General features: G+C 42.5%; 3 protein-coding genes across 3 annotated transcripts; all 3 read left to right on the top strand.

Annotated features, from left to right (window-relative positions):
• The first annotated feature begins 4852 nt into the window (after positions 1–4852).
• LOC103049508 (actin-1-like) lies at positions 4853–5986 on the top strand. The gene has a single exon (XM_007437694.1). The coding sequence runs from the start codon at positions 4853–4855 to the stop codon at positions 5984–5986; it is 1134 nt and encodes a 377-aa protein (XP_007437756.1).
• Positions 5987–8734: 2748 nt separating this feature from the next.
• On the top strand, positions 8735–9889 carry LOC103049751 (actin-related protein T2-like). Its single transcript, XM_007437695.1, has one exon. It carries the CDS (start codon positions 8735–8737, stop codon positions 9887–9889), a length of 1155 nt encoding a protein of 384 aa, XP_007437757.1.
• A 2234-nt stretch (positions 9890–12123) lies between these two features.
• On the top strand, positions 12124–13245 carry LOC103049263 (actin, cytoplasmic-like). Its single transcript, XM_007437693.2, has one exon. It carries the CDS (start codon positions 12133–12135, stop codon positions 13243–13245), a length of 1113 nt encoding a protein of 370 aa, XP_007437755.2. The 5' UTR covers positions 12124–12132.
• The last annotated feature ends 5546 nt before the right edge of the window (positions 13246–18791 follow it).

Genomic DNA, 18791 nt, shown 5'->3' with positions numbered 1-18791 from the left:
CCTGGAGTTCATCTGATGTATCCAAAAGAGATTTCTTCAAAAGTCCTCTGCGCCAAGTAGGGACAAGTGGCATCAGCAGAGGAGTTCCAGAAGAAGCAACCATACAGCAAGACTGATTTTGGTGACACTCTGCTCATATCTTTTTCTTTTCTTTTGATTAAATTTTTATCCACCTATCAAGTCCTTCCCAAGGACCTGGGATGGGCAGACGTTGTTTGAAGTATTATTATGGTTGGTTGCAGAGTCAGCCAGATGTTTAGACTGGATTTGGCATTGTTGTCCACCTATCTAGTCCTTCCTGAGGACCTGGGACAGGCAGATGTTGTTTGATGGTGTTAAAGGCTATTATTATTATTATTATTATTATTATTATTATTATTATTATTATTATTATTATTTCAGTGAGGGGAAAAAATGAAGTTGCTAGCAATGGTTTCCCCAAATTTCTCATTTTCCAACATTTAAGATCACGCCAAGCTATTTTGAACCTCGGATTTTGCCATTGATTTCCCATAATACAAAGACCTTTTGGGTCTACTTCTTTCTAATGCACACTTCTTTGTGGGTCTGCCTTTAAGTACCTTTATAATTTTATATAAAATATTTGTAAGCCACCTGAAGGCAGAAAGAGTCGGGGGGTGCTTTTGAAAAGGGTGGAGTGCCAGTTGCCGCATTTGAAACGCCACATTTGGAGAAATCTAGCACCTCACTCCATGCTGGGTCGAATCTGGGGCGTGCCAAACGAGGTAAATTCACACCAAGTTCCAGACGGAATGAATCTGGAGGTCCGTTTGTAGACATATCACTTTTGCATAATGATGGTGATGTCTGTAAAGATGAGGGTGATGATTTTTTTTTAAAACTAAGCTAAGGGAACCGATGCCTGGCAGAAGGACTATAAATGTAGGGGGAAGAGCCGGCACGTGTGTTTGTGTTTTTAAGAGCGAGACTGGTCAATAAATGCATAAAGCTATATCCAGTTCCTGAAGTGGAAACTTGCGTGCTCAGCCATTCTCGAATCAGAGCAAGTAAAGTGTGCTTTATAAATAGCTTATAAAACTGTTTATAGCTTGTGTCTGGCCATTGCTTAGAGGCGGGTTGTGCCCAGAGGCAGCGGAAGCAACACACCGATTGCTTTGGCTGAAATTATTTGGAAAAAAAGGAAGATGACAACTGAAAAACTTAGCCTGCCTTTTGAACGCGAAGAATTCTGGTCCAATCCTTCATATCAGCAGCCATCAAGAGAGGAGGGTTTATTTTTTATCTATTTTTCCCTTTCATGAACATGTTATGCACACACACCCCGACACACTAAGTGACAGTACAATGGCGATTTTAATATTGCGTAATCAGTTTAAGATCGAAGCGTCTATTATACAACCAATACTCAGATGTGAGTCATAGTCAAACATCTTTTCAATGCTATACTCAACTTTTGGATGAAGAAGCCAAATAATGTTATGCTTGGAATAGTGGCATCCTAAATTGTAATGAGTACTGACATAATATTTTTTTTCTCTGCTCCATGTTCTAAGCTTGCTAAATAAAGGAGGGTTAATAATCCTTAATCCGATGAGATAAACGCTCTGTTGGAACAATAGAATGTATTAAAAAGTACAACAGCGTAATAAAAAGGGAAAAAGAGAGAGATGAGGCAAGTTAGCTCTGCAAATGGAATGAAATATATCCATATCCTGTATCCTATGTCTACGTGGCATGCATCTTGGAACGGAGAGACAGGAAAAGATTTTCTCCCTCTCGCAAAACATCTAGATCAGGGCTTATCCATGAAGCAGGCTTGGAAGGAGTTTTAGAACAGACAACCGAAAGCTTTGTGCAGAATTAACCAGTGGAATTCCTTGCCACAAGACGGGGCAATGGCCGCTGACTTTGACGGCTTAATTGGGGGATTAGTTAAATACATGGAAGATACATCTATTGAGTTTAATGTTGGTTTTTTCTTTGCTCTGGTTGGTGGTACCACCTGTCTCCTGCCACAGGTGGAATTTTAGCCGGGAGATGAAGCTCTCCAAATAGTGAGGATATAGGCATGAATTTGAAATTAACGATGCCAGCCAATTCTGCATAAAACAAATGTTATTTCAGTGTTTGACGGCTCTCAACCTTCGGAAGCTGTGTTTGGAAGTTCCTGGCCTGTCATCCAAGCACAGTCAGTGTTGGTCAAACATGATTACATGTGCCAAGCTCCTTGGGAGTAGGCCGTTACTCCTCAGCTATTCCTCTGAGCAATCTGGCATTCTGCCTCTTAAACCTTTGGGGTTCAACACGCCTACTGCAGCGCTCTCGAGGTCTTGAAAGCTATCTGTCTCTGCAAGGTTCAGAACTGAGGATTGCAGGAGAGGTTGCTGGTGCTTAAAAGTTAGATCTGGCTCTTCAGATTCATGTTTTTTTTTACCAGTACTCACTCCTTTGGACGAGGACCTTACTGAAAAAAAGTGCTTAGTCAACAGGGATGACGATCCCAACAATCACAGCTGAGCACAAGATCTGAACTTAGGCAGGATGAACCAGTTTCCTGCACAATGAACGACTTCTGAGAAGCTTCTCAAGAAGCTAAGAGCATCTTGGATAAAGTGAGTGGCGTTTCCTGGGTTCAAAATCAGACGGACAGTTTTGATAGCTACGTTAGTTCTTCCTGAGACCCCAAGTTCACAGGGTACAAGGACTTTGGAGTGTCTGTTCATTTAACTTTCAGCTGAGTCCTGCTTTGGCTTGGTGGCTCCTTTTAATGAAATGTTGCTCCTTGGCGACTTCACTGGAGAGTCATTCTGTTTATGGAAGGTCACCCTCTCTTTGAAGCTGCCCGTAACTTCAGGCTATCGGGGGAAGCAATTAAAATATAATTGCGAGATCATTCCTGATGGATTCACTGTTGCCTTTTTAATATTTTTGTGCTAGTTTATATTCCACCACCAGACCGGATAGCTTTCCAAGGCACATTCTGCAAGTTCCACTAAACTAAGACACTGAGCAAAACTCCTCCCCAGGACCTTCTGTTTTGGTAACAAACTTCACGCCTGTATTTTCTTCTGCTCTACAACAGGTTTTGCACCACTCCGTAACTTGTGTATCTTGATTTGGGGCTACAACTAAGTTTAGGGGCCAATGGATTTTCATTCCATGCAACTTTCCCTCTTCATAGAAACCTCCTTGGAATTGCTGGGAGTCAGGCAGCAGATAAATCATCTTCTTCATCATTGTCATCTTCACTCCAAGCCTTTGTCTGCCAATGTGCTTTGGGGCTCCACATTTATTTTACCTTATTTTATTATTCAATTTAATGCTGCTGCTGCTGCTGCTGCTATTATTATTATTATTATTATTATTATTATTATTATTATTATTATTATTATTAAAATCTTCACTCCAAGCCTTTGTCTGCAAATGTGCTTTGAGGCTCCACATTTATTTTACCTTATTTTATTATTACTTTATTTTATTATTCAATGTAATGCAATTATTATTATTATTACAATCTTCACTCCAACCTTTTATCTGCAAATGTGCTTTAGGGACTCCACTTTTATTTTACCTTATTTTATTTTACGATTCAATTTAATGCAATTGCTATTATTATTAAAATCTTCATGCCAAGCTTTTATTTGCATATGTGCTTTGGGACTCCACATTTATTTTACCTGATTTTATTATTCAATTTAATGCTATTATTATTATTATTATTATTATTATTATTAAAATCTTCACTCCAAGCATTTATCTGCAAATGTGTTTTGGGAGGCACTTTTATTTTACTTTACTTTATCATTAATTTTATGATTCAATTTAATGCAATTACTATTATTATTAAAATCTTCACACCAAGCTTTTATCTGCATATGTGCTTTGGGGACTCCACATTTATTTTACCTGATTTTATTATTTTATTTTATTATTCAATTTAATGCTATTATTATTATTATTATTATTATTATTATTATTATTATTATTAAAATCTTCACTCCAGGCATTTATCTGCAAATGTGTTTTGGGGGGCACTTTTATTTTACTTTATTTTATCATTAATTTTATGATTCAATTTAATGCAATTATTAATTTATTATTTAATTTAATGCCTGTGTTATGATTTAATTTAATGCACTTATTCTTCTATTTGAATCTCATTATTTAATTTAATGCAATTTTCGTTTTGTTTTGTTTTTCAACCTCACATCTTCAGCATCCTTCCAAGTCATGGTCAAAAAGGAAAAATAATGTAGAATTAAAGCCCTGGAAATCACAATTTTCTTCTTCTTTTCTTTTTTTCCAAAGGCTCAGCTACTTTTCATTCACGGCAGTAAACAGAATCAGTTAAAATATAACCCCAAGACCTGTTACGGGTTTCCCCTTGCAATTCTCATTAACTGGCCCATTGGCTTCAATGGTTAAAAAAAGAAAAACCGAAAGAGTAATGGAAATAAATTACATTGATCCAGGATATAAGGAGTCCCTGCCCCGGGCTGCTAAGAAGCAAACCGGTTCTACCTGAACTCATCTCTTCTTCCCAACGTCCTCCATGTTTTCAGTTCTTTTGGCTACACTTCCTGTGAACTTCTCCTTTTTCCGTAGACTGTGGGTGCAGTGCTTCCATCCAGACATCAACTGTTATTTTCTAAACTCCTAACTGACGATGCCCAGTGTTGGAAGCAGCACCCTGTAGCATCTTTCCACCTTCTCAAGTCACCTTCCTCTGCTAGCAGTTCCCTTCTGCATAGAAGATATGTTGTGTATGACATCACTGCTCTAGAACCTTTCCTCTCAAGTGTTCTAGGTGGCCTCCAATCCCATCTCTGTCCAGACAACTTCTTCAGGGGAGCAAGAAACAGTCCACGGAATGTCCGATCCCAAAATTTTAGATATCCCAGCTGTGATCTTTGACAATGGATCTGGACTGTGCAAGGCCGGGATTGCTGGGGATAGCGCTCCAAGATCAGTTATTACAGCAATTGTTGGCCGTTCAAAAGCCAAAGCAACTATGCTTGGAGCAGGCCAGAAGGAGTACTACATCGGGGAAGAAGCTCAGTCCAAACGGGGCGTTTTATCGTTGAACTATCCCATCGATCACGGCATTGTGACCTCCTGGGATGACATGGAAAGGATCTGGAGGCACGTGTATGACTGTGAGTTGAGGATCAAATCCAGCGAGAGGCCCGTGTTGCTCACCGAAGCCCCACTGAATCCTCTCCAGAATCGGGAGAGGATGACTGAGATCATGTTTGAGAACTTCATGGTCCCAGCTATGTATGTTGCCGTTCAAGCCACGCTGGCGCTCTACGCATCGGCCCGTACCACCGGCATAGTCATGGACAGTGGAGATGGGGTCACTCACACAGTTCCTATCTATGAAGGGTACTGTTTACCTCATGCAGTCTCCAGGTTGGACGTTGCCGGAAGGGATATCACTGAATATTTTATGAGACTTCTTCTAGAAAGCGGGCATTCCTTCGTCAGCACGGCTGAAAGAGAAATTGTGAAGGACATCAAGGAGAAGCTGTGTTACGTAGCTTTAGATCCCATCCAAGAAATGAAAACCAAACCAGAGTATCTTCTAAGAGAGTATAAATTACCAGATGGAAACATCATCCAGATTGGGAGTCAACTCTTCCGAGCTCCTGAGACCCTGTTTGCTCCCACCAACATTGGCATCGATGCGCCGGGCGTCCACCGAATGATCTTCAACAGCATCATGAAATGTGACATTGATGTCCGCCGAGACCTTTACGGCAATATTCTCCTTTCAGGTGGATCGACTTTATTCTGTGGTCTGGATGAGCGCATCTTACAGGAGATGCAACTTCAGGTGCCTCTTGGTATACCGGTGAGGATTATTGCTCCACCGGAAAGGAAGTATTGTGTGTGGATTGGGGCCTCCATTTTGACTTGCTTGACAGCGTTCAGACAAATGTGGGTCACCCTAAGTGATTACAATGAATTTGGACCTGGCGTGGTGCACCGGAAATGTTTTTAGGACCAACCATCTCCCCTTGTAGATGTGTTAGAATGGTGGAAGTTCAAATAATTACAGGGACATGGAATATTCGTGGAATGTACATAATTCTTTGAACTTCTGCTGTTTCTATCCAAAGACAGATAAATAAATCCAAAGACAGATTTCTCATATGTATGTATGTACGTATATGTATATATCAAATCGGTCTTTGGGTTTATGGACTAGCTAGAATTCGCAAAAAATAAATAGATAATGGAGTAACGGTCATAAAGATCATGGTGAGTTTTCTTCATTGTCTTTTGTCTTACAGAAGACATGTTAGATCCTTCCCTTGCTTAATAAAGAAATATTGCTTCCCATGGCAGCTGAAAATGCAGAGGAAAGTTGGGGAGGGTTGAAGAGACAAGACATGTTGGAGGTGCGTGTTGATAAATTATGTCCCTGAAAGAAACAAAGGAGGGGCAGAAAAGACCCCCTGAATTCTTTTTCCTTCTCCAATCACTTTTTCGAGAGCAGTCAGAGAAGTTGCAGAGAAAGATATGGAACAGGAAACGCCATCCCACTGCAGCAAGAACACCATTTGCTGCCTCCAGCAATAAATCAAATACACCTCTAAAACACAAAGGAAAGACTCTAAGAATCATCAAATCATAGAGTGGGAAGGGTTCTTAGGTCACCTAGTTCAATCCCTGCTCAGTGCAGGATTCACCAATGCATCTCTGATAGACGCCCATCCTCTCTTTGAAGATCTCCAACAAAGGAGAACTTACCACTTCCTGTGGCAGCCTGTTCCACTGGTTGACAGCTTGCACAGTCAGGAAGTTCTTCCTGAAGTCTACCTTAAACCTATTTTCATGTAGTTTTAACCCTTTAGTTCTGATTCTGCCCCTGGGGCAATAGAGAACAAGTTCACTCCCTCTTCTATCTATCAACCCATCAGATATCTGAAGACTTATAATCTCTCCCTTCAGTCTTCTCTTCTGTAGGCTAAACATATCCAGATCTTTAACTGTTCCTCATAGGATCTCTCCCCATCTTGGTATCCCACCTCTGAAACCATTCCAGTGTTTGAACTCTGGTGTCCAGAACTAGACCCAGGACTTCAAATAGGATCCAACCAGGCCAGAGAAGATGGGGACAATTATTCCCCATGATCTGGACTCTTTGCTCCCATGAATTTTCTCCCTTTTCTCTCCCTTTTTAGCCTTTTTAGGAGCTTCATCACACCAACCAGCGTCCTGTGAATAAAGGAGTGAAAAGATTGTTTGTCTAAAATAAATTTTCAAAGTGTTTTACACCATTTGACCCTGAAGCAGTCCCTTACTTAAATTTCCACGCCGGATCTTTTCTTTCTGACTTTTTCTGATGATTTGGGGTCCCCCCCCCTCAACTCTGCACCCTTTTAAAAAAAATATATTAAAAGGATTTAACCAGGAGAAGAACCTCATTTTTTCCTTCCCAGGACACATATTGTCATTTCTGTTATTATAATTATAACTATAATTATTGTTATTATACCATTCATAAGCCTGGTGTCTCATCATGAATGAAGGTCACTGCCCTCAAGAGGCTTCCAATTTAGAAAATAGACACCAGGGGAGACAGAGAAAGGAAAGAAACAGGGAGGTAATGCCAATCTGGAAAAAATGTGTAATTATATCCAAAGTCTGTCCTTAAAAGACTTTTGGCAGTCAAAAGCAAGACTATAAATTTTATTTTCTAGATGGGGAGTAGACACACATTTCTGAATTCTATCTATCTATCTATCTATCTATCTATCTATCTATCTATCTATCTATCTATCTATCTATCTTGCTTTGTACTTCCACTCCCCACCTGCAGCAGGAATTCTGTCAGGTGGGTACTCATCCCCTGTCTCTTAATTAAAAGATCAAGTCTATTTAATTTGTTCTTGATCTAGAGCATTCAGACATCATTCTATTGACTTCAATTGTCTCCAGCTCCTAGCAATATTCTTTTTTTAAACAACAACTGTGCTGTAAGCACAGTTTACAGTCCTTACAGTTTACAGTCCTTATAGGATAAGATCCACTTTGTAGGAATTTTTGTATGTTACATTCTTGACAATGGTGGAAGCATAGGATAGAGACCCGTCTCTTAAATGTTAAGATGACCCATCTTTTGATTAGTTTTTGATGTTAAAACTTGTGGTCATCTGGTCATTCTCCTGAGCTCTTGAGAAACTTAAATACACATTTGTTTTCTCCTATATCTGATCTTCCCAGTTTCATGTTTTAGAATTTGAAAAATCTAAAGTAATTAGGAGGGAAAATAATTTGGTGGACGGAAGAGAGAGATGAACTAGAGAGGAGAAGGGGAAAGAGACATGGGAAGATAGACAGCCTCATGTTCCTGAGATGTTTTGGACTTTATTTTGCATTGGACTATTCATAGGAGAGATCATTCTAAATATCTGAAGACCATCCCTGGTCAAGATAATGGATCCTGCCTAGGAGGAAAGGTTTCTGTCTTCATCAAAGTAGCTTTAAAGTGCCTCTTGAATTTTCTGGTCTCCTAGAGACAACTAAACAATTGTTAGGCAAGACCTCAGTCATTGTTAAGTCGTGGCCATGGACAATTTTTCCAATTTTCTCAAATGGGAGAGACTGGGGTTTTTTTTCCAGACTGCTATAGAGCTGAGAGACTAGAAGTCTTTTTGTTCCCAGGAAACCCCCAAAGATATGCCTTTGAATGTTTGACACCATGCCCATGGTGAGGTGCTGAACAGGTAGACATTCTACTGAAATGGGCCGTGAAGGTTTTGCATATAAGGCTCGAATCTCCAGTTCACAAGCTGTGATCATTGACAATGGCTCTGGACTGTGCAAATCTGGGATTTCTGGGGAAATTAGCCCACGGCACGTCATTGCCACTGTCTTTGGCTGCCCCAGAAGCAAGCTCCCTCTTTCCAAGGCTAAACAGAAAGAATGCTATGTGGGATTTGAAGCCCAACACAGGCAGGAAGTTCTGTCGTTGAGATACCCCATTGAAGCGGGCGTTATTACTTCATGGGAGGAGATGGAGAAGATCTGGAAGTACATCTATGACAAAGGATTGGGGATGAAAGCATTTGAGAGGCCTCTGCTAATGACGGAGTCTCCACTGAATCCGAAAGAGGACCGAGCCAAGCTCACCCAGCTGATGTTTGAATATTTTAAGGTACCTGCCTTCTATCTCTCCATCCAAGCCATCCTCTCGCTGTACGCTTCAGCACGTTACACGGGGATAGTCATGGATTGTGGTTTTGGAGTCAGCCATGCCGTACCAGTATACGAGGGATACTGTTTGCCCCATGCTGTCTGCCGGCTGGACCTTGGAGGCCGAGACATCACGCAGTTCCTGAGAGAACTTCTTCTGGAAAACAGGCAATACTTCTGGAACTTTCCAGAAGCGAACAACATTGTGGAGGACATCAAAGTCAAGTTGTGTTTTGTGACACTAGATGCCCGCCACCGAGAGAGCAAGTACTCAGAAGAGCTCCCCAAAGAATACAAGCTTCCTGATGGAAACAGGATCAAAATTGGAGACCCGCTCTATCTGGCTCCAGAGATCCTTTTCACCCCAAGAAACATCAACCACAACGGTCAAGGCCTCCACAGACTTGTTGCCCAAAGCATCAAAAAATGTGACCCCAGCCTCCGTAACGTGCTGTATTGCAATGTACTGATTTCGGGGGGCTCCTCCCTTTTTCCAGGTTTAGATGAGAGGATGTTCAAAGGGCTGGAAAGCGAGGCCCCTCAGGGTGTCCCCATCAAGGTCATCGCACCCCCAGATCGATGGTTCTCAGCATGGATCGGGGCTTCTATCATCACATCCTTGAGCACCTTCAAGCAGATGTGGGTCACTGCTGCAGATTACCGAGAGTATGGACCAAATATTGTCCACCGACGATGCTATTAAAGAGGGGACAGGAAGATTTCACATGCTTTGAGTATAGAATAGCAGCAGTGGTGAGAGCTAAAGGTGATTAAAAAAAAAAGGGCTTTCACCTTTTCTAAAAGGTTAAATAAATAATTGTTTTTCAAGGCCTAAGGAACCACAGTTGGATTTAATATATTTCTTGCCTAGATACCTTAAGTGCTATTTGGCTTTTCTTAATCCCAATAGAAGTAGAGTTGGAGAGATAGGGTTGGTCTCAACTTTGCCATTCTTTAATGCAGACCCTTGTTGTCTCATGGTGGCTGCATTCGTACACCATGCCAAGCTAGGCCAGTTAAAGACTTAGCAATTCTATTCACAAAACGTGCTAGCTCACTGAATTAAATCTTGGTTAAATCTTTTCAGTTTTGTGGCTTAGTTTAAGGTTCTGTGTGAACTTTGCCTGTTGGCTTAGTTTAAGGTTCTGTGTATTGTGCAAACCTAGTGTCAGCCTTCCCAGGTCGACCAGACAGGAAACACGACCAGATGAGCTAATTCTACTTTATTGTAAAGCTACATTAACAGAATCTCGCAAGTCTGAAAGTACAAATCTCCCGCTGTCTCTTTTACAGCCTGATAAGTTAGGGAGTTTCCTTCCTGAGTCTCTTTCTCTGCCTATTATGCAGCTGTGGGTTATGCCCCCTCTTATCTGGCTGTTCCCTAGGCAGCATCTCTTCCTCCCATCTCCCAGGGTTATTCCCACATACCATTACACCTAGACTATGATTAATTCAACAACCGTGCTGTGCCAACTGAGCCAAGGAGTCTCATTCACTGAAGCAATAAAAACCATGGTTTACCAGCTGGAAAGAGAACTCTCTCAGGTGTTACTGCAATCTCTTGGTTAGACTACTGCAGTTGGTCTTATGTTGGGCTGCCCTTGAAAATTACATAGAATTCAGTAGGCCACATGCTGACCAGTTTACCAGAATTCAAGGTGCCGGTGATCCCCTATAGAACCATTTACAGCTTTGGTACATGTTATCTTTGGACTGTCTTCTTCATGTAGCATCTGCCCACCTGTCCACCCTTCGTGGTAGGCAAGGTCAGGCAATGGGCAGTAAGGGTTTCGAGAATACTGTTTATTGTTGTAGGGCATAACCGAATCTTGAAAACCTGTCAAAGTTTCTCTCTACTGCATCTTATACCAAACAAAATTAAGTCAGAGTTCTTTTAAGTTTCTTTCTCATGCTTTCTTCTTTCTCAAGAGTGATTTCTTCTAAACCTCCTTCTCTCTTAATGGTTCATTCATCTCCCCACCATTCCCAGGCCAGATTTACACACAGATTTAAGCAATGTAATAAGGAAAAGAGGTTCTGAGTATTCACTGGAAGAAATCAAGGGCTAGAACCTAGAGTTTAACCTTCTGGAACAGTTTGCCCCCCACCCCCAAGGTTAGATGTGCCCTTACCTCGATGATTTTTCAGAAGATGATGGCTCTTCAAGAAACTAGAGAGAGCTGTCACCTTCCATCATGTTTTAGATTAAAATTCCTTTAATTTGGGGGCTAGGATTGCTGCTAATGATGGCAAATATCTAAAATCCACAGGTTGCCTACATGACTGCTATTATTGATTTTTTATCTCAGCTGTCTATCCAGAGGTCACCGAAGGTGGCCACCAAAGCTAGGCCCATCTTATCTCTTCCACTGGCTTGCTGTTTCATTGTTCTCTTTTGATGTCACTGTGCTTTTCTGATGTAAACTTCAAGTTTGTCTCCATTGGCTGACCACTAAAGATCAAAATGCAAGCTACTGTTTTGGGTTCCTGGTGCCCTCTAAAAGCCTATTAAACATCTGCAAAATTTAATGGAGAAGAAGATCACAATCCAGTTTAACACCACAGATGAACAATTGTGGATAAATTGAGATCTGGAAGGTTGTTTCTATGATCTAGGGGTAAGAAACATCATGGTTCTCTACATCCTTGGTCACCTGAAACATCTTTTGTGAGCCTGGGACAGAAAGACAACAGATAATAATAATAATCTCTGAATGTCCAATGTTGATGCTCACAATCTCTCCAAAACGGGTCCTGGCTTCTTGGAGAAGATCTTGTTTCCAGAAATAATTGTAATATGTACATAATATGAGAAACCGGTTGTGAAAAGGGAAAATTCCCTTTTGTGATATCTAAGAATCTAGAATCTAGATTGACCCAACATTCCATTCTACTAGAGTTGAGAAAAAATCATTGCAAATTCAGCCCTTTGTCTTTTGATTGAAGATGTCTCAATCGAGAATCGCTGTCATTATCGACAACGGGTCAGGACTCTGCAAAGCAGGTCTGTCTGGGGAGGAAGCTCCCAGGACTGTAGTTGCTACAGTTGTTGGCTATCCCAAGACCCGAGCCATTATGTTTGGCCCAGTTCAGAGAACGTGTTACGTTGGCAAGGAAGCCCAAGCCAAAAGGGGTATCTTATCTTTTAAATATCCAGTAGAACATGGAATAGTGACATCTTGGGATGATATGGAGAAGATCTGGAGATACATCTACAGGCATGGACTTAAGGTAAGAGCCAGGGAGAGGCCGGTGTTGTTGACTGAAGCACCAATGAACCCAACAGCAAACCGAGAAAAGATGACAGAGATCATGTTTGAACATTTCCAGGTCCCAGCAATGTTTGTGGGCCTACAAGCTTTGATGGCCCTGTATGCTTCTGCCCGTACAACAGGTTTAGTTTTAGACAGTGGTGCCGGAGTCACTCTGACCGTCCCCATCTACAAAGGCCATTGTTTGCTTCACGCCATTTCTAGGATGAACTTTGCAGGCCGCGATATCACTAGATATTTAGCGACCCTTCTGCTGGAGAGCGGGCACAGCTTTCTGAGCTCTGCCGAGAAGGAGATAGTAAAAAACATCAAGGAGAACCTGTGCTATGTGGCTCTGGATTCGAGCCACCAGAAGGACAAAGTGTCAGTTCAAGAATATACTCTCCCGGATGGCACGCCGGTCAAGATCGGGGATCAGCTCTTCCGAGCTCCTGAATCCCTGTTTAAGCCAACTGATGCTGGAGTTACAGCACCAGGGATCCACCAGATGATCGGGGAGAGCATCTTCAAATGTGAAGGAAGCATCCACCAGAACCTCTGGAAAAACATTATCATAGCTGGAGGATCTACTCTCTTTCCAGGTCTAAGTGAACGTCTTCTCAAAGAGCTGCGAAGTCTGGCACCTCATGGCCTACCTACCAAAGTGGAAGCCCCAGCAAACCGGATACACTCCGTCTGGATTGGCGCATCGGTGCTCACCAGCTTGGCTTCCTTCAGGAACATGTGGGTTACACAGCAAGAATACAGGGAGGTTGGCCCCACTGTGCTGCAGAAGAAATGCTTCTGAGAAGAATAAATGGGCCAATTCTAAAAGCCCAAACCAAAAAAAAAGTTGATTGGAATTGCTGGGGAGTGGCTAGTAAACCTTTTCACAAAGAATCAATGTCTTGTGATTTTTACAGCATGGCAACAAAAGATCCCTTATGTGTTAGGTAAAGAAAGAGGCCTTGTTTGCTGTATTTTGATGACCCCTGAAGTTGTTTTATAGGTGTTGTGGGAGGGGGAGAGTGGACACGAGGAGAAGAGCGAAGCTGCTTGTTTGCCAGATGTTCGGCACTGGAGAGACCACAGCAGCTTTGCTTCAGGGCCCATTAGCTTTTTGCCACTTACCATAAATACTCAGAACATATATAAAAATAAGCCAATATTAGTGGGTGGGTGGTGGATGAGATAGAAATGGATGGATGGATGGATGGATGGATGGATGGATGGGGGAGGGAGGGAGGGAGGGAGGGAGGAAGGAAGGAAGGAAGGAAGGAAGGAAGGAAGGAAGGAAGGGAGGAAGGGAGGAGTACAAAAGGAGGGAGGGAGGCAGGGAGGGAGGGAGGCAGGGAGGCAGGGAGGCAGGGAGGCAGGCAGGCAGGAAAGAAAGAAGAGAGGGAGGGAGGGAGGGAGGGAGGAAAGAAAGAAGAGAGGGAGGGAGGGAGGGAGGGAGGAAGGAAGGAAGGAAGGAAGGAAGGAAGGGAGGAAGGAAGGAAGGAAGAAGGGAGGGAGGAAGGGAGGAAGGGAGGGAGGGAGGAATAGGGAGGGAAGAAGGAAGGAAGGAAGGAAGGAAGGAAGGAGGGAGGGAGGGAGGGAGGGAGGGAGGGAGGAAGGAAGGAAAGAAAGAAAGAAGAGAGGGAGGAAGGGAGGGAAGGAGGGAGGAAGGAAGGAAGGAAGAAGGGAGAGAGGGAGGAAGGGAGGGAGGAAGGAAGGAAAGGAGAGAGGGAGGAGGGAGGGAGGGAGGAATTAATGTTAGACTAAGTTCTAAATGGATCTTCTCTAGGATAGGGAAAAAATCTGCAGCAGCGATAAACAGCTTCCATTTTCCAATTCTGAAAGTTCTAGACTTCCCTTTGAAGAAAACTCCTCTGGGTGGGGGAACGGGGCTGGAGGTGGTGGGGTACCCACCGCGACAGTTCAGCCCCATAACGAGCCAACGGCTGGGAGGCCGAAGGGATCAGGGTGGGCAAAGCGACCTTGGCAAGGTGACGGTTGGCTCTCCATTGTTTTGCTCACGCGCTGTTCTTCCTTTGGATCCGTCACTCGCTCCCCGGACCCCCGACGCCCCGGCAGAAGTCTAGAAATATTGCAACCAAACAAGTAATCAGTGCATACTTACAGAGCTGTTAAGAATCCGATTCAGCTGCCATTCTACTTGGTCTTTTTTTTTCCTTTGGCAGCCTGGTGAAAGACCTGTAAACAAATGAGATACAACTGTAGTTTGTGTAAGTATTTTACAGCTCACTGACTTCCATATGAGCAGGATTTACGGGAGCACGAGGGGCTTGACTCCTGCACCAATAATTTAAAGGGGAGACAAACACGAAACACACCGCCTGGGAAACTGGACCCCACTGAAGGATTTTACACAGAAATCAAGGCTAATCCAGACCGAAGAGACCTCCGATGGATGTCGTTCTCTTGATTTCGCATGGGGGGCGGGGGGGAGAAAATAAATCAACTGCAGATTCTCCTCATTTCGGTTTTCAAAAGTTGTTTTCATTTTATGCTAAAGTTTGGGTTTGGTCAGGTTTAGGAACTGAACGCGCACGGACACCGCTCTCGCACAGTCAGCCCCGCAAAATCATTCTTATTTGGGAATCATCTGGCTTTGAACCGCCAATTTGCACAGAAGGCCACAGATGGGAGCAAATGTACAGGGCGACGCAACTTGGAGCAAGCCACGCCCATTTACGCAAATGATGTAAAGGTAGGCACACGATGGGCGGTTTACGCAAATGACGTCTTTTTGCGCAAATGATGTAAATGTAGGCATGTGAGGTACCATTTACTCCAGTGATGTCCACTGGGCAAGGATTAAAGATATGCACCTGATGTCCATTTACACAAATGATGCCCATTTACGCAAATTTACGTTGTTTAGTCGTTAAGTCGTGTCCGACTCTTCGTGACCCCATGAACCATATTGCGCCAGGCCTTCCTGTCCTTCACTGCCTCCCTGAGTTTGCTCAGTTTCATGCTCATTGCTTCAATGATGCTATCTAACCATCTCATCCTCTGCCGTCCTCTTCTCCTTTTGCCTTCAATCTTTCCCAGCATCAGGGTCTTCTCCAAAGAGTCCTCCCTTCGCATTAGGTGGCCAAAATATCTGAGCTTGAGCTTCAGTATCAATCCTTCCAATGAGCAGTCAGGGTTGATTTCCTTTAAGATTGACTGGTTTGACCTCCTAGCAGTCCAGGAGTCCAAGACTCCTAAGAGTCTTCTCCAGCACCACAGTTCAAAGCCATCAATTCTTCGGTGCTCAGCCTTCCTTATGGTCCAGCTCTCACAGCCATACATTACTACTGGAAAAACCATAGCTTTGACTATGCGGATCTTTGTCGGCAAGGGGACGTCTCTGCTTTTTAATATGCTATCTAGGCTTGCCATGGCTTTCCTCCCAAGGAGCAAGCGTCTTTTAATTTCATGGCTGCAGTCTCCGTCTGCGGTGATCTTGGAGCCCAAATAAATGAAGTCTGTTACTGCTTCCATTGGCCGTGGACAGGTCAAAAAAGTCAAGATGGCAGCCCCAACCCCATTTTTGTAAGTGGACATTGTTTGTTTAAATCGGACAGGCAAAAAAAGGGCTCGAAAGACCCCCCCCCCGCTGGATGAGCCCCATAGATAAATTTGCAACTGGATTCAGACCAAAAGGGGGGCTGAGGAAACTAAGCAAAGAAATTGCATTTCATGTCACAGGCTGCAGCCTGAAGGGGAAGGTCTGGAGGTGCTGCGTTCAAATTCAGCTGGGCTGCGAATCTCTGCAGAGCCCAAGGGACACCCTGGAAGCATAAGAAGTCCCCTGGCACACGCAGGTATTTTTATTTATTTATTTATTTATTTATTTATTTATTTATTTGTCCATTCGTTCAATGTATGTCGCCGTCCATCTCCGCATTCGTGACTTGGGGTGGCTTGCAATTAAAACTGATTTTATTCCTGGTTTTATTAGCGGCAGCTCACGCCCAAGGGCAACCTGGCCATTTAATTCTCAGCTTCAGGTATCGGAAGTCACTGTGGTCCGTTTCATAAACATGCTGGATTGATCCCGATCAATCAATTAATCAATCGATCAATCTTTACTATGGTCATACAGCAATATAAGAGGATGGGGCCCTGTTTATAGGAAGAAACAAAAATAGAATGGGTAGGAAGTGGTATGTAATAGCCGTATAAACTGCCTAAACTATACATATACATATACATATACATATACATATACATATACATATACATATACATATACATATACATATACATATACATATACATATACATATACATATACAAGACAGAGGATATAAAAGGTACAAACGGTGAGAATATAAAGGGTAAAAAGCTAAAAATATATAAAAGAGAAAGGGTGAAAGACATAAAAAATGTGAATCTAAAAAGGGTTGGGGTAAAAGTGGGGTACATGGTGCTCTGTCCTCCAATGTTTCGCCCCCAACAACAACCTTGTGAGGTAGAAGAGACCGAGAAAACAGTTGGCTCAAAGTCAGCCGGTGAGCTGTCATTTGAAAACTCCCCAAACGCCACATCTAATACGGCAATTTTGCAACTGGCGCTGCCGTTTTGTGGATTTTAAAAGGGCCAGTTCCTACTTCAGCCTTACCCAGGGTGAGTTATTTATTTATTATCTCAATATATGTGTTATGTCATTAAGCATTTTACGTATGGTTTTAAATTGGTTTTTATTATGCTATATTATAGTAATGTAATTTTGCTGTCCAGTTCTTTTATTGCCTGATCATCTGCGTGCGTGTGTGCTAGTTCAACCAAGAGAGAGAAAAACAGAAGAGGAAACTGAACACAGAGCCTTAGAAGAGTTGGGGGCAAAATGAAGACAAAATCATAGAATGTAAGAGAGACCCTGGAGATCATCTCGTGCAGCGTTTCTCAATCTCAGCACCTTTAAGATGTGCAGACTTCAATACCCAGAATTCCTCAGTCAGCACGACTGGCTGGGGAATTCTGGGAGTTGAAGTCCACACATCTTAAAGCTGTTGAGGTTGAGACACACTGATCTAATCCAACACCTTAGTTTTAACACCTTAGCAGGTCATTGCAAATCCAGCCAATTTGATTGGTGCATAAGGCAGGGCCTTTGTGCAAATCCAGAACAGTTTCCCACCATTGATTAATCCAACTGTTGATTAATCCATGGAAACTATTGCATGGTAGAAATGAAGCTGCAGCCTAACCCATTATTTCTTGATTGCCTTGAAAGATCACCTCAGCCCATATTCCTCCTGGACAGGTAGAAAAGGAAATATTAGAGCTGACTTTCATTACTTCATCTTCTGGATGGTTCAGGAAAGACCTCAAGAGTGGGTTCAAAACCAAGAGAGCTTTTTTTTAAAGCAACTAATAACACTTTCATTAAAAAAGGGGGTCTTACATGCCATTTGATTCCACAAGTGATTACAACTGCCTCTGAGTCAGTACATTACCCCACAATGTTATAAAGATCTGTTTCCGACTGCAAATGGGAGCCTCTTACGTTTAAGGCATTTAAAAACAGCCGCATGGGTGATCTCACTCAATTACTTTTTAGAAACTTCCCAGTTCACTCTATTTAACTTTATGTTTTTGGGAAATTGAGCTCTTTGTCTCACTTCCTCTGACAATATGCAAGAATGAACTTGGTTTAAGGCATGTTTGAAGCACCCAGGAATCTAGAGCTGAGCTGGCATATACACTGTTAACTGGTAAAGGAATTTCTCCAAGTGCACCCCTATAAATAAAGAACAAGCAAGACCAAAGGAGGATTACATGAATTGGAATAATTTGCAACCATTAACTATATACATTAGATTTTACAGGATCACTCAGGCCCTTTTGTATTAATAGCAGCATTCTGTGCAAATGAATGAAAAACTCTTTTTGGATAGCAAAGAAATGGGAATTCTGGAGAAGGAATTTCCTCCATTTATCCAAGAAGAGAAAATTTCCAGTTAATTTTCAGAGATAAAATGTGGGTCTCCCCCCCACCACTTCTGATCAGGTGGAAAATTGCAAGAGGTGAGTTGTGGGCTACTTGTACCCTGAAAGGTGCTCCTAGAAAAAATATTTTAATAGTGATAATAAAAAACAGTGAGGATTATAACATTAATTGTTTGCAAGGCAACTGCTCTTGACATACACCATGGATATCACTGCCCTCTCTTAATCAAATCAGTTGCTCAAGTTATTAAAGATCTTACATAAAGGAAGTTGTGCATTTCTGAATTGTAACATGGACAAGTGTTCAAAAGGACCCGTGCCCCATCTGGGTTTCCTGTGGCAAGATATCCCTCCCCAATTCCCATTTAACACAGCGTAAGTCTTCTTTAAGTCACCATTAGTGAC

This window comes from Python bivittatus, unplaced genomic scaffold (assembly GCF_059951505.1).
Source record: "Python bivittatus isolate LINGU-HERP-01145 unplaced genomic scaffold, Pbiv_v1 ctg000090_np1212, whole genome shotgun sequence".
NCBI classification, from domain to species: Eukaryota; Metazoa; Chordata; class Lepidosauria; order Squamata; family Pythonidae; genus Python; species Python bivittatus.
Note: the sequence above shows the minus strand (reverse complement) of the source record. Positions and strands in the feature narration are given on the sequence as shown.